We start from the raw sequence: 15667 nt of genomic DNA, 5'->3' as shown, positions 1-15667 counted from the left end.
GGGCTTTGGGGAAGGCCAGATGCCAGGGAATTATGTCTACCAGTCCTAAGGAGATCAGCCTTCAAAATATATCCTTTAGGGATTTCCAGTTTTGTGACTACCATAAAGGAAAGGAAGAAGCAGGTAGGGTGGAATTTGTTACCATGGATACCCATTGTTGTCTTTACCTCTCCTAGCTGTGCTGGGTGCTGTGATAGTAGCTTAGCACAAGGCCATGAAGGAAGTCAGTTACCCCATCTTACAGATAGGGAGATTGACTCAAACCCAGGCAATGTGTAAACACCCAATTATCCTGTACATGACTATCCTGTCATTTCATGTGTCTCTCTGTCTCTCTCCTTTCTCTGGAGACACTGGGACTATGGTCACTTCCTGAAAGGGTGCTCAACTGGGTGTTCAGGATCTCCAGGCATGATGAGACTCCAGGCTGGATTCCATGATTTGCACATGTCATGTTCAAAGGTTTATCAGGGTGGAGGGATGTAGAGGCCCACCTTTCTTTGAAGTTACAGGAGACTATGTCTGTGGCATGCATGCACAGGGAGCAAACAAAAGATTTTAAAGGCAGAAGAGAATCAATCACCAGGGCAGGGGTTAGAGAGTTGGCTCAGTGGTTAAGTGCACTGACTGCTCTTCCAAAGGTCTTGAGTTCAAATCCCAGCAACCACATGGTGGCTCACAACAATCCCTAATGAGATCTGAAGACAACTATGGTATACTTAGATATAATAATAAATAAATCTTTAAAAAAAGAATCACAGGCAAAGCATACGTTTGCTACCCACAAAGCGGGTCCTTTTGTAGTGTCTTGAGGTCCTGTTTTGTGACATACTGAACAGGAAGAAGTAGCAACCACTATCTAAAGCTCCATGACTCAGTCTGGGCTCCACACTGGGTCTCTTGGGAGGGCTGAAAGAATCCCAGTGCTTGGACCGTATCCAGGAACACAATTTAATTATGCCGAGGTTCAGCCCGTGTGGAGATGTACTGCCTTGGGATATCTTGCTGAGGGAGAGTAGTTCCTGTCACACAGAAAGAACAAAGAAGGAATCTAGACAGGGCACAGGAAAATGAGGGTTTGCAGGCTGTCCTCTGCCAGCTGCTTGCTTGTGTAAATAAAGTTTTATTGGAATACAGTCACACCCCTTTGTTTATGCCTTGCACTTGGCCGCCTTCACTAAAATAGCCAAATTGTATGTTGTAACATAGACTGTTTGGTCTGCAAAACCTAAAATATTTACTCTCTAGATTGCCAGCCCCTAAACTAGGAAGTGATGAGTTTCAAGGCTGTGGGTGGTGGGAAAGGGCTGGGCTGTCTTTCAGAGGAGGACTGAGTTTCTCCTGGCAGAGATGCTGTCACAGAAGCTTCAGTTGCCTGCAGCTTTCCCTCTGCACGCAAGCAGAACCTTCCTAGGCACCTGCAGCTGGACCTGGACCTATCAGGACTGAAAGTAGCCAGGCTCTATGTCAGTGACAAGTTTGGAGGAGGACCTCTAAAGGTCAGAGGAATCGACAACTGGACCTCAGTTATCTTCATCTGATATCGAGAATGTTCAGTCACCTCATCTCTCTTCTCCGGAACCCACTCCTGCATCCAGAATAGTGGCAGATGCCACTAAGTGATGTGAGTGTGCCCACTCTGCTTCCTTGTCTTTGGTCCACATGGGTCCTTTTGAGTAGCTTCCCTGACATCACGTGGATGCACAAAGCTGATCAAAGAACAGTGTCCATACAATACAGGAGACACCTGCTAACCAAGTGGATGCTGAACCTGTCATCTAGTCTGTCAGCCACCAAGTTATCCTTGATGCCACCGTGCTGGAGTTGGGAATGCCATGGTATATGGACACAGATACAGCTCTAATAGCATGGAACTGGTCCTGTGTGGACTTGTGTACTGATTAAAAGATAGTACATGTGCTCACATACACACACACATGCAAACATATACACACACACACACACAGGTAAAGGGAGCTCTATGGTGTTCATATGAATAGCATGCCAGACAAATCAGAAGAATGTTTCACCTGACACCTTGCCTAACACAGCCCAGCTTAATGTACATGTTGTTCATTTTCCATGTGTTGGAGGCTTTGAGAAGCCTTACAAGGAATAGCCCTAGTTAAACTCAATAAAGGGCCAGAAAGATGGCTTCATGAGTAAATAGACATTCCAGCGAGGGTGATGACTGACTTAGATCTCTGATACCCACAGTGGTTCTCAAACTTCCTGGTGCTACAACCCCTCAGTAGCATTTCCTCCTGTTGTGGTGACCTCCCAACCATAACATTATTCCTGTTGCTATATAATAATTGGAATTTTGCTACTGTTATGAATCTCACCTCAGCTCCTTGAGGAATAATTCTTATAATAAGGAAGCCTTCTCAAAATCAATACAAACAGACTCTTGGGCTTGGGCAGGACAAGCTCAACACGCAATGGTCCTTGATAAAAGATGATTCCCCAGTGAGCAAAGTATGGTTGTATTTCCATCCTCACTTCCTGTGCATCTTGAATTGTGAGATTTACCCAATTACATGGCAGTTTAGAAGCGGCCTCCAGGATGTGTGAGTCACAGCTGCGCAGTCACTTCGGGAGTGGGCGACCGCTTTGTTTGGGGAAGTGCAGCAATCAGTCCCATGGGAGTAGGGAGGGAGAGATTGAGCCTGAGAAGCATCTGTGGCCGTCTGTGAAGGAAGCATGTGGGTTTATGGGAGATTCCTAGGAAGCAGAGTCCTCATCAGAAGCTCCGTGGCCCTGGTGATTAAGGTATTTCTGTCTCAGGAGAAAAATATGACTACTTATATTTATGGTGCTTATCAAGGAAACTATGCTTAAAAAAAGAAGGGGTATTAATATAAATTCTGGTAGTTATAGTTTATGAACTTGGGACTAGAAAGAAGGCTCCTTGGATACGGTTCTTGTCATGCAAGCATGGGGAGCAGAGTTGAAGTCCCCAGAATGCATGTAAAAGCCTGGCAGCTGTGATAGCTTCCCTGTAATCCCAGCACTCCTGAGGCTGAGATGTGGGCCCTGGGACAACCTAGCTAGCTTGACTAATAGAACCCACAAGCTTTGGGTTCCTTGAGAGATCCTGCTTTCGTAAATAAGGTAGACAATGGTGGAGAAAGGCACCAGATGCCTGCCTCCAGCCTCTACCTAAATGTACAAACATGTGCCCAGACATGTGAAGATGCATGAAAATTAAGTTCTGGGATCTATAATTTTAAAAATAATTAAAAGACTTTGTGACTGTATGTTTGAGGTATTAATTCCATTCATTCTTGTTTAGTGAAACATAGGTTTTGGTTTTGTTTTTGTTTTGCTTGCTTTTGCATTCAATCTGATGAATACTGAGAAATGAATACACCTGTGTGGCCCACACTATAGAAAAGGAAAGATTCCCAACAACTCCAACCCTGCCTCACAACTGTACAGTAGTAACCTTGCCTGCTCTAGAACTTTCAATGAGTGGAATCTCACATGTACCCATAATGCACCTGGGCTTTATTCATGCTCTCAGTGTATCAGTAATTTGTTTTCAAAGAGTAACCCATCCCACCATCACATGAACATATTAAAGGTTTGTTTATCCCTTTAGCCCTTGGGGTATCTTGGCTGTTTCTATTTTGGGGCTGTTATGAAAGGGGTTTTTTTTTTTTTGAATATCCACACAAGTATTTTTCTTGTGGGCATATGTTCTCATTTCCCTAAGGCTGGAACCGATGGATCATAGGGTGGTGTAGGAGTAAATAATTAATAAAGAGTACTGTCCCGCCAGGTTTCTGCACCAAGTCCTGGTGGGTGCAGTTCAGGGCGACGCTCTAAAACACCAGAAATATGTCTGAAGCCACCTGGATATCCTTGTCTCTCCTCTCTGCACCACTTGTGTGGATCTCCCCCTCCCTCCCTCCCTTCCTCCCTCCCTCTTCCCTCTTCCCCCTCCTTCTTAATAATTATAAAAGAGTACTACCCCGCCAAGCCTCTGCACCAAGTCCTAGCGGGTCTCGCTCAAGGCAGCTCTCACTGTCCCTGCGGAGCCAATCTCTTCTAGCTCCCACAGCGTCCCGGGACGCTGTGTTTCCTCTCCACCATAGACTCTAAATGGTGGGAGCCCCATGCTTCTGCCCAGCACCCACTCCTTCCAAGTATCCAGTAAAGCATGACTCTTAAACTTGAATAGTTAACCAAATATATTTATGTATAAGAAACTCCTAATTTCACAATGCCAATTTACAATGATTAAAGTCTTATCCCAATATTTCTAACCTCTCCAAAACACCAGAAATACGTGTGAAGCCATCTGGATATCCGTGTCTCCCTCTCCTCCACTCATGCGGTCCACCCAGCGCTCCCCCACTTAGCTCCTCCTCCTCTCTCCCTTCCAATCACTGGCCTCTCACTGCCTCAGTGTGAATGGATAGGAAATATCTTGCAAAGGGGTGATATGTGTTTTACCTTGTGAAAAGGCACAAAAATATTTTACCAAAATATTCATGGCATTTTATATTCTCACAAGCAACTACATGAGATTTCTGGTTACTGTGTATCAGAGGCAGCATTTTAATGCCAGAGTTCTTTATTTTAGCTATCCCTTGGATATGAAATAGCATGTGATCGGGGTTTTGTTTTCCCTCACTTCCCTGATGGCTAATGATGTTGAACATATTTTAGTCTGCACATTGGCTGTTTATATGCCTTCTCTTATAACATGTGCCCATATCGTGACTGGAATTTTAAGTGGCTCATGTGAGTTTGGTATGTTTTGTTGGTACAAGTCGCTGGTGGGGCTTCCGAACAGCTCTTGCTTAGTAGTAGCTTCCTTGCCTATTTTATAATGGTGATTTAATTAATAGAGATTTTGAATTTTTATAAAGTCCCCTAAATTATTTTTGATTAGCGCTTCTATGCTTCTGAATCCAGGAAATCAGTGCCTAACAGAATGCAGATAGATTTAAGTTAATATGTATTATAGCTTGGAAGTGAAGTAACCTCCTAAGAGGCTTCAATCATTGAGAAAGGACTAGGCCACAGTGGCTGTGAATAATCAGTATGAACTCAATGACTGGTGTCTGATTTGATGACATTATTGGGAGGGGGGGGAGAAAGGGAGATGGGTTTCAGTTGGAGGAAGTAGGTCATCCAAGTCACTGAGGAGATGCTATAAAGAGTGTAGATTGTCACTGGTCCCTTCCTGTACATCTCCTATCAGACAGGATAGGAGAGGAACAATTTGTTTATACCAAGCCCTCATGTCACAGTGCTCTGTCATTCTTCAGTCAGAAAGCAGTAGGACATGAATGAAGCCTCTGAAAGCAGCAGACAAATACCCGAAAGCTGTTTTTCTCAGGGATCTATCAGAGTGATGGAACATGCCTTACGTTTATGGAGGAAGGCTTGTGATGTTATTTTTCTACCTTTAGTCTTTGTTATATTGCACCATGTTTGGGAAAATCCAATTATCATACTTCAGATAGACCTCACTGACTACAGTAGTACACTTGTTAGGTAGGGAGTTGTACAAATGTCAACCAGGTTAAGTTGCTAGGTAATACTGTTACAAGACCAACCCCCCCCCCCCCCCATACAAATCAATGTAAGTCCTGACACTGGCTTTCAACTAACATTCCCAGTGACATATTTTAGAGATCTCAGAGGTGCTGTTGCAACTCCTTAACCAGAAGAGCTAAGTGCACCCAGGGATTGCCCTGGGTCGGGACGTTGGGTACCTTGCACCTAGTGCCCCCTGGACTCTGTCTGATGTCCAGTCCTTTCATTGATGATTTTGTTTGGTGTCTTTTCACTGTAATAAGTCTTCTCAAGGAATAGGCTTCTGATTTCATTGATTTTCTCTATTAATTCCATGGTTTTTCTTTCACTGATTTTGGTTCTGCAAATTAAAAGCAATGTTATCTCATTTGAATCATCCTTACTTTAAAATAGGATGTGCCCATCATGCTAAGCTTCCTGGAATAGATGCTTAGGTGGTTGTTTCTAGGTCTTGTTTGCTTTTTCAGTATGTATTGTATATTCAGTGCTATGATTGCTCTATTAACTGTTCCATGCATTTTGTTTTGTTCACTTATATTATCATTTTCTTAATGTTTTAAAAGTTTTCCAAAGGATTTTTTTTTTTTTTTTGGTCTGTGTCTGTCATTTAGAAGTGTATTGTTTAATCCACAAATATCTGGGAATCTTTCAGCTGTCTGTTTTTTTTTCTTTGTTTGCTTTTGTTTTGTTTTTTGAGACAGGGTAGCTCTATGTAGCCCTAGCTGTCCTAGAAGTCACTCTGTAGACCAGGCTGGCCTCGAACTCAGAGATCCTCCTGAGTGCTGAGATTAAAGGCATGCCACCACCACTACCCTGCTCAGCTGTCTTTTATTTTTACCCTAATCCGCTGTGAACAAAGCACATGCTTGGTGTGGTTTGTATTCCTTTAAGCTTGGAAAGCATATGTTATGGCCCCAAACATAGTCTATCCTGGTGAATGTTTGTAGCAAACACCCTCACCTGTGAGGCAAGCAAATATGTTGTGTTCTTCCTGGATGACATATCTATTATACCAACGCCAGTTCACTCCCGTCCCTGCTGTTGTTAACTTCACCTGTTCTGTTACTCTGAAGCCCAGTAATAGCTGACAAAGCCCTGATGAGAGTATCATAGGGGTGGGTTTATTTGTTTCTCCTTGTAGTTCCACTGGACTTTGCTGTGTGTGTGTTTCAGTCGCCTGTTGCTAGTCGAGTGCATATTGAGCACATCGAGGGTGGTTACGTCTTGTTTGAGTGCTTCCTTCCTCATGATTAAGTTGTGCCTCTGTAGCATCCTTTTCTCTGATTTCTTTTTCTCAAGTCTTCATTGTCTGAAGTTAATGCAGCAGCTCCAGCTTCTTTCTCATTGGTGCTTCCGTGATGTGTTTTTCTTCCCCATGACTTCTAAAATACCCCCGTGTTTATGCTTAAAGGGGATTTCCATAGGGTAAAATCTAGTTGAAGGCTGCTTTAGTCCACTATGCTGGTTTCTTTCTGTCCTGTGGGTCCTGGCCTCTTCCATGTCTATACTGCATTGTTTTAATTGTGCTTGTTCTTAATTTTATATTTTTCTTTATCTACCTTCTCTAGCTAACTGAAGATCTCATGTGACTTAGTTTTCTCTCTTGACTTATGTTATATTTTACTTTTAAATCTGGTAGTTTCCCTAGAGTTTATAACATAATTTTACAACTCGATTTTAGTTGTGAAACTTCATTTTTAAAAAGTATATTTTTTAAATTTCTTGATAATTTTATACAGTATGTTAGGATCATATTCACCCATGCTTCTCCCAACTCTTCCTACCACATCTCCCTTTAAACTTTGTATTTTTCTTTCTTTTTTTAAATGCTTAATTAATGCTACCCATATGTGCCTGAAAATGTTCAATTTGAACTTTGGGGCTCCTTTAAATATGCTTATACTACTCCATTGGAAGTGAAAACACCTCATGAGTGAATAGCTTAGTGTATTTATATGCCTGTAAAAGAATATCTAGGATTAGATGATTAGTAGAAACAGAAGTGTATTTTCCCCATATTTTGGAGGCTAGATGGCCACATGAAAGGTTCCAGTATGCTTGGTGCTGTGCGATGCCTACTCTTTTCCTCCAAGCTGAGGAAAAGAGTCCTCTGTCAGAGAGAAACACTATTGTCACATGGCAGGAGGCAGAACAGCACATGGGGTGAACTCCCCTATCAAGCCCTTCTATCTGGATTCCAAATCTCATGGCGGGGGTGGTGGGTCCTGAATCAGGTATGTGCTATTGTCATCACACTGACCATAACTGAACTTTATAGGAAACTTCTTCAAACCACAGCATAGAGCATTCTCCACCCCTTCCCCATAAACCCCTGCTCTCTCACAGCCGAAACAATTCCTTCAACAGCCGTTATCCTCCAATAACTTGTTTTGTTCATTATTTTGAACAAGCTTTTACATGGTTGATCAGTTAAAGTTTACAGAGAACAATTTGTAACCACATTTGTTCTTTATGCAACCCGTACTTTCTGCTCTGGACACTTTTCTTTTCCTTCTATGAAAAGCCTTGGACTTCTTGCCAGGCAGATGTACTAATGACAAGTCCCCTCCCACTTCCAGGTGACCTGGTCTCCATTTCTTCCTCACAAGTGAAGGAGAAGTGCCTATGGATACGTAATTCCACCTCGATGGTATCGAGTTGCTTTGGATACTTTAAACAGTATACTCAGCTTGCCTCTTGCTTTCCTGGTTTATAAGAGAAATGTGATGTAATAGTCTTGGTTCCTGTCTTAGTCATTATTGCAGTGGTTCTTAACCTTCCTAATGCTGCCGCTCTTCAATACAGTTTCCATCTTTAGTATCCCCAGCCTTAAAATTATTTCTGTTGCTACTTTATAATTATAATTTTGCTACTGTTATGAATCGTAATGTAAATATCTTTTGGAGATAGAGGTTCATCGAAGAAGTTATGACACACAGGCTGAGAACCACCTCTCTAAAGGACCAGAGCTACTAGAATGAATCTGTCTTAAAGGGGACTTCTTAGAGGCTGTGGTTTGGCTACTCCAACGATGGCTCTTTCCCAATGAGAAGACCAGTAATGTGATTGTTGTTCAGTCACAACACTGCACGCCTCAGCTGGTCTTCAGTGTATCCTGGAATCCCAAAGAAGCAGGTTGTAATACCAGCAGGACAGATCAACTTGCCAGGGAGAATGAAGGCGAGCAGGCCAAATGCAAAAGTCTCCATCTTTTATGTCCCTTATTTGTGCTGTCACCAGAAAGTGTAGCCCAAATCCACAGTGGGTCTTCCCACCCCCCCTTCCCCTCTTAAAAGATGCAATTAAGAAAATTCTCTCACAGGTGCACCTGCTTGGGTTTTACTTGCCTCTAGACAGAGTTGACTTGACATCCAAGGTTAACCAATGCACTTAGTTCTTTAGAGATGAAACATCCCCCCCCCCAGTATCTCTCAAGAATTATGCTTGATTTTCTGTAGTTTGAATATGGAAAGTGCCAGCATAGACTTTTATATTTATTGAGATTTGTGTCCTTTGAGATTCTTGGGTCTGTGGTTCGTTGTTCATCATTAATTTTCTTCCATTCTACATACACACACTTTACATTTGCAAATGTCCCATAGGTCTAGAATAGTTTAATCCAGTTTCCTCCTTGGTTTTCAGGAAAAGGAATTTCCACTGACATTCCTTCAAGAACACTGATTATTTTGTTAGCTACGTACTGTCTCATTATCCATCAAGAGCTTTCCCCCTAAGGTCTGTTTCAGTGTTATAATTTTAGCATTTTTTATGGATTCTCCTGCAGATGAGCCATTAGTCTGTTTCTGTACTGCACACCTGTTATTTTCCATTAATATCCTTATCATTATAATTCTTTTACAATCCTGATCTGTAAATTGCAACTAAACATACCCCTTGAGTGTCTTTCCGTATTGTACAATAGATAACAGCACATGTTCTCACAGTGGGTAGATCACCAGTGTTTGAATGCCAGTCTATTTATTAGCATTATAGTTTGTTACAGGGTGCACACACTTTGTGAACTGTTTCCCCATTTGCAAAGTTAAGATTCTCATAGACAATTATTTCATGATATTTGAGACTTCAACAAGTTAATCCCTCAAGGCCTTAGAATAATTTCCACAATGAAGTTAGGATTCTGTAGACGTGAGACAGTGAGGACAAAGCCTCTGTGGGAAGCACTGATACCCTTGTATTGGGGAGTCCTTTTCTTTGCTGCTCTCTCTGATGGAGACGCCTGCTCTAGATCTTCTCTCAGCTGATATTCTCATCTCATATTGCCCCTTGACAAGATTGGCACAACAGTGAAGTCTTCCCTACGCATTCTGTGTAAAGAATACCATATAAACTAATAACAAATTAGTTAACTAATTAACAAAAGAATAAATTCTGTAAAACAAATGCTATTTTTCCTCTTCTACTACTAACCTATACTTCCTTCCAGCCCTCCAACTGTGGTGATCTGACATAGCATATATTTTCTTATTTATTGATTTTTAAACCACATTCAACTTAAATGTGTAAGCTATGTTTGGACATGTTCTATCTTCAAGAATAAAGTTTTGTGTGTATGAAGGTAAAGGTTTTCTTCAAGAATATTAAATGACACGGGAAAATATTCCTATAATGCTGTGTCACCCATGCAAATGTAGCAAAGATTTAAAGACTGGCTCCATGCGCAGACGGGCATCCCAAGTGAGAGGCAACACACTGTGTGTACCCGTGCCTGCCTTGAAGTATCAGCCCTCATGCCTGAACCGCTGGACTCTAATATGTCTGAATTACTCTTTCAGTATGAATACTTCAACGCTGTGCTGATCAACGAGCGGGACAAAGACGGGAACTTTTTGGAACTGGGAAAGGAATTCATCTTAGCCCCCAATGACCATTTTAATAATTTGCCTGTGAACATCAGTCTGAGTGATGTCCAAGTGCCAACGAACATGTACAACAAAGGTAAGACTCCCCGCTCCTGCTGCCACTAGAGGGTGAAGAGGTTAGTAACTGAGACGCATATCCTTAGTACATCAACACATCAACCACTCAAATATCTGCAGGGTGGGCTAACTACATGCCTGCTCTGCCTGGAGACTCTCAGATGCTGTTTCCCTCTTCCATGCTAATGTGCGGTGCAGAAATCTGCAGACGTTTTGTGTAAGCATGTTTACTAACCCAGTTTGTCCCTTCCTTTTCCCATTTTCCTTCCTTGGTGGTATTTAAGGTGTGGGAGTTTCTGGGATTGCTGTGGGACCAAGCTGGAGGCTGTCCTCTCTCCTTACAGCATAGAGAAGTGTGGGCATAACAAGGTTCTATGTGTCCCAGCTTGACTCCCTCATATCCATGCTTCATGGACATTGAAGTGATTTGCCCAGCCTTCCCTTCAGCCCATTTGAATTGGTAATTCAGTGGCCAAGGATTGTCATCCGGGTATACTGGCTAATCACCATGTTCCACCTGCTTCTAATGGTGATCCCACATGCAAAGTTCAGATTCTCATAGACAGTTCTCAAAGGAACGGGGACAACCAGTTCCTCTTCTCTGTGATGGGAATACTAATTGTGTCCAAGCTGTCTATGGTGGCACACCCTTGTAGTTCTAGCACTTTGGAGAGAGAAAAAGAAGCAGGGTTATATTTTTCAGTTTAAGATCAGCCTGGGCTACATACTTAATGGGATACAATTGTGTGTGTGTGTGTGTGTATGTGTATGTCTATGCATGTGAGAGTCATGCTCAAAACTTACAGAAATAGCTAAGCAATTGTACCAAAGACTGCAAGGCAAGCAGAGTCAATTTGGGAAATCGCATACATATCAAATGAGTTGCTGAATTACTCTAAATCACTAGTAAGGGACTTGGTCAACCAGAAGCTCCCAATTCTGTACCTTGAGGACATTGCTTTTGTCCCTGACGTATGGCTGGACACTCAGTGGTGCCCTTTCCTGGCTTGCCTTATATTCAGTCTTCAGAGTCAGGGCAGGCAGCTCTCATTAACTATTTTGCCTGTTACTAGAGATCCCAGGGTGAACTGTCCAAGAATTTGCAGTCTGGCGTGGAACTGATGTGGTAATGGGATAACCGGAAGGCTGTATCAACAAGATAGCAAGCATCTCTGCAAAGCCAGAGGACAGTAAAGTCAGGGCAGCACACTTCTCCTGCTCATATTGTTAGTGGATGAAAAGGTATTCTTTCTCACTCCCTTTTGGAAACTGATAACAGTCTACAGTGTCTCAGAGGAGCTATGGCTGGCTCTGTCTGGGCTTGCAAGGACACAAAGGGAGCCTCGCCTTGGCATTCAACATTGCCCTGCTGAGGTCAGTCCTCTGGGATGGCAGTAATAGCTGCTGAAGACTTAAATGAAACTGCCTTTTTGTGCGGGGGTAGCTGGTGAAAAAGGCCATTTCTAGCATTAAACATGTTCAGAAAAGAAGATGAACCATGAAGATGATTTTATAGAGTCATTTCAGACACGAAACAATCCAGAAAAGATCTTTTAAAACATGACAGTGACTTTGACTTCAAGGTTGCTTGAACTGTTAGCACCATAATGGAGATTTAATTGCAACTTGGGATTAAAAGGCAAAATGGCACCTTTCGATGGTAGCAATGTGTAAAGAACTCACATTGTCATTGGTCACATAGGCTTTACAATGGCATCATGAAGATTACAGAATCCTAACAGTCTGAGAGTCTGAGCTATAGGAGTTTAATCATTAGATTTAAGTCATCCTTGTCAGTCCTCATGGGATCTGCCTGTCATTTCCTGTCCAGGTTCAATTGTCACCCTGCCAGGCTGTGGGAGGTGAGCCAGGGTCAGCCAGGGGCTATATCTTGTCTCAGGCAAGCAGGGAGCAACTGCCCATAGGAAAGAGAGGGGAGTACGTTAAGAAAATTCTTGACTCCACTCTAATTCAAACCAGCCTCTCAAAGTCTCTTTTCAAGCTGCAGAAATATATATCATGTTTAGAAGTCTCCAGCATAGATCTAGTTTCTGACGACTTGTACACAAAACACATGCTCTGGGCGTGGTCACTGGCTCTGATGTCCCTGGGGTGGAAATCTTGCTTTTAGAAAAGGAAACTAGCCCAGGGTTCTTATCCTCTGGCAGTTTGGACCCCCTGAGCACACAGCAATGTTTGATCCTTCTTAGATGCTTCCGTGTTCTTAGTTGTTGAGTGGAATTTCTAGCTGTAGATCAAAGCAGCAGAGAACCCCCAGCTCTCCTATGTGCTTTCTGCCTCTACTGCAACCAGGCCAATGCTTCCCCCTGCGGTTGCTGCTCTGTTACTATTGTCTCAACTACAGAAGATACTGCAGCTTCACAAGCTGAGACAGAAGTGTGAGTCCCACAGGGGCTCCAAAGAGCTGGTTTTTCTCACCTCTTTAGCCAACCCTTTGAGGATCTCTAGGCTTCTGATACAGCAGTCTTTATAAAATATTATTAGCAGATGGTTAGGGTCTTTGAGTCTGACTCTTGGAGATGTGAAAGACTAGTCTGAGGCCTTTAGAGCTGTAAGTGACACTTCCAGAAATGAAGCACGGGGCAGGCACTTTTGGGAGACCATCAGTGATCTGGAAGAGGACTGGATAAACCTACACTCTTGGTTGCATACCTTTGAGGTCTGTCCAACCTTTGACATTGCAACTCAAGTTAATTTACAAAACCCACACCCAAGAAATCCACAATTGACTTATAAAGGCAATCATAAATTAATTGCACAGTGTTTCAATATGTTTCTGATTTTCTGTGGGCTACATTCATAGGCATCTTGGAGAACATGAGGCTTGGGGATCACTTGTAGGGCATGCCTTAAGAATCTGAAAGCATGTGAGATTTACATGCACATGCCACATATAGATGTATACATATCTGTACTACTAAGCATTCTGTGAGGGGTCTGCACAATGTATGGTCCATGTATATGTGTGTATATGTGAAAGAAAGTGCCCTGTCCTCCAAATGGACTCCATCATTTCCATTTCACTCATCTGCCCACCCAGGCGATAATCAGTAATTCATATCACCCCTGCCTTTCCACTCCCTGCTTCTCCAAATGCCTTCCCTTCAGAAGCAGCTCAAATGCAGCCTCCTTTGCGCCTCAGGACCCTGCTAGCATCCATGCTTTGCTCTAGGTAGTGTATGTGCCTTGTGATGCCTGGCTTTGTGCTACGCATGTGTTGTTTCTGTTCATTCATTCTGTCCTTGGACTTCTCTGAGGACAGGAACCCCACAGTCAATGTAGTGTCCCCTTCTCTTGAGCATCGTCTCAGGTTATTTACTGAGCTCTGCTTGCCTAGTCAGCCAGTGCTGTGCTGTTCCATGGGCTTTGAAAGCAATAGAGACATACTCCAGCTGTTTCAAATGGAAAGGAAATGGAAAAGATATTGGGCAGCTTAGAATGAGGCTGATTGGAGAGGGAGTTGCTGGGGAGCCTTGAGAATCTGTTGGTTGACAGTCTTGTTTCTGATGGCTTATCCCACCAGCACACCTGTGACTATATACAAGTGTGTGCCTCAGTTTCTCCAACCATGAGTGATATTGGATAAGTAATGGCACACCTGATGCTGATGAGGCATTGTTAAAAATTAAGCATAGGCAAGGATGCCTGGCACATGGTGGCTATATAGTATGAATATGGCTTAAATGTATGTGTGTCTCAAAATTCATCGCGAATACCTCATCACAATGGTGAATAGCATTAGAGAGTAGGTCTTTTAGGAGTGCAGAGGCACTAAACCCTAAAATCAAGTAAGATTTTACTCAAGAGGCATAAGGACTTGAGCAAGGGAGGCTGGGCTCCAGAAGCTTCTGGTATCATCCAAGAAATAGCTCTGCGGAGTCTCAGAAGTCTAGTCAGGCCATGGGAGGATGGGGAAGCCATCAGATGCTCATGGAAGCCTTGAGGTTAGGCATTGTATAGTTGACAACTTGGCCAAGAAGAGTTGAGCAGTATATCCAGGGCTATGCTCACTCTAAAGAAGACTGAGAAGGAAGAAGACTCTGCATTCTGCTTGGAGGGCATACGGGGAAGAGGCATGTGCATGACTTGGGCCTGGAGGGCTGTGGTGGGGAGCTTAGGGCCTGGAGTCCCACCAAATGCACAACTATATCGAGAAGGGTGAACTTTTGAGGTAGGAACCCCAATGCAACACCCTGGATGTGGTACACTGACAAATGCTTGCTGCCAGGAACACATGAGGGAAGAGGGCAACTGAAAACAGACTTGCACTTAACCCATGCATGGAGGAGGAGAAGGCCCAGCAAGTACCTAATTTTGCTGCTACCTTTCTGTGCTTACTCATGGAGGGGGATGGCAGAGGGGCACCACCTTAGCAGAGGCTGTGGGGATGAGTGAATCACAAGATGTATCTTCGGCTATGCATCGACTAGACTTTCCAGGTGAATGCCAATCAGGCCAAGAATGGACTGCCAGGCTGTGCTGTGCTCAGGGGACCTGCAAAATGGAAGTGGCTTCTGCAAGAGCCATCACCATGAGGGAGTGGCTTGCCTGCTACAGTACACACGGTTCTTCTAGACAGCTCAGAGACAGAGCTGAGGTCTAACGAGGCAGACTCGGGACTCCTGCTAAGGAGGTGCGTGTGTGTGTGTGTGTGTGTGTGTGTGTGTGTGTATGTGTGTGTTGTGGGACAGGCAGGCTCTCTGGTTTTGCATCTGTCATCTGTCTCAACCTATTTTTCAAATGTTGAGTTTGATAAAATGCAAAATGCATTTTGCCAAGCACTTTCCCCCTTAATTACATGTGTATATTTTGAAGAAAATTTAATCCATATGTTTCTGATTTGTTTACACAGAAATCATTAAAATATTGTTTACGAAGAACCATTTGATGTGCAAGAAGCCTTCACAAACCCTTTAAAAAAGCTGTTTAAAGTTCCTTGCTTTTTTTTCTTTGAATATGTGGGTGGGGGCAATGCAGAGGGAAGTGGAGGGGGTGGTGTGCTAAGCACCAGGGAGTGACCTGGTAATGTTAGGAATAAATTCCAACTCTAATGGTTTGTTTCTCCTTGGGATTCTGAACTGAGGCCTGTGGGCGCTTGGCTCCTGCTTTCCTGCCTGTCTCCTGGCTCCTCTAGAGTATGTAAGTGAGGAGGGCTA

At 43.2% G+C, this 15667-nt stretch overlaps 1 protein-coding gene across 1 annotated transcript in view; it reads left to right on the top strand.

Annotated features, from left to right (window-relative positions):
- The window catches only part of Cacna2d3 (calcium voltage-gated channel auxiliary subunit alpha2delta 3), an 827632-nt gene that overhangs the window by 315569 nt on the left and 496396 nt on the right, over window positions 1–15667 (top strand). The window contains exon 5 of the mRNA XM_052190624.1: window positions 10347–10509. Coding sequence (XP_052046584.1) covers window positions 10347–10509 — 163 coding nt within the window. The remainder of the gene's footprint in view (window positions 1–10346; window positions 10510–15667) is intronic.

Source organism: Apodemus sylvaticus, chromosome 8 (genome assembly GCF_947179515.1).
Source record: "Apodemus sylvaticus chromosome 8, mApoSyl1.1, whole genome shotgun sequence".
In the NCBI taxonomy this organism is placed as follows: Eukaryota; Metazoa; Chordata; class Mammalia; order Rodentia; family Muridae; genus Apodemus; species Apodemus sylvaticus.
Note: the sequence above shows the minus strand (reverse complement) of the source record. Positions and strands in the feature narration are given on the sequence as shown.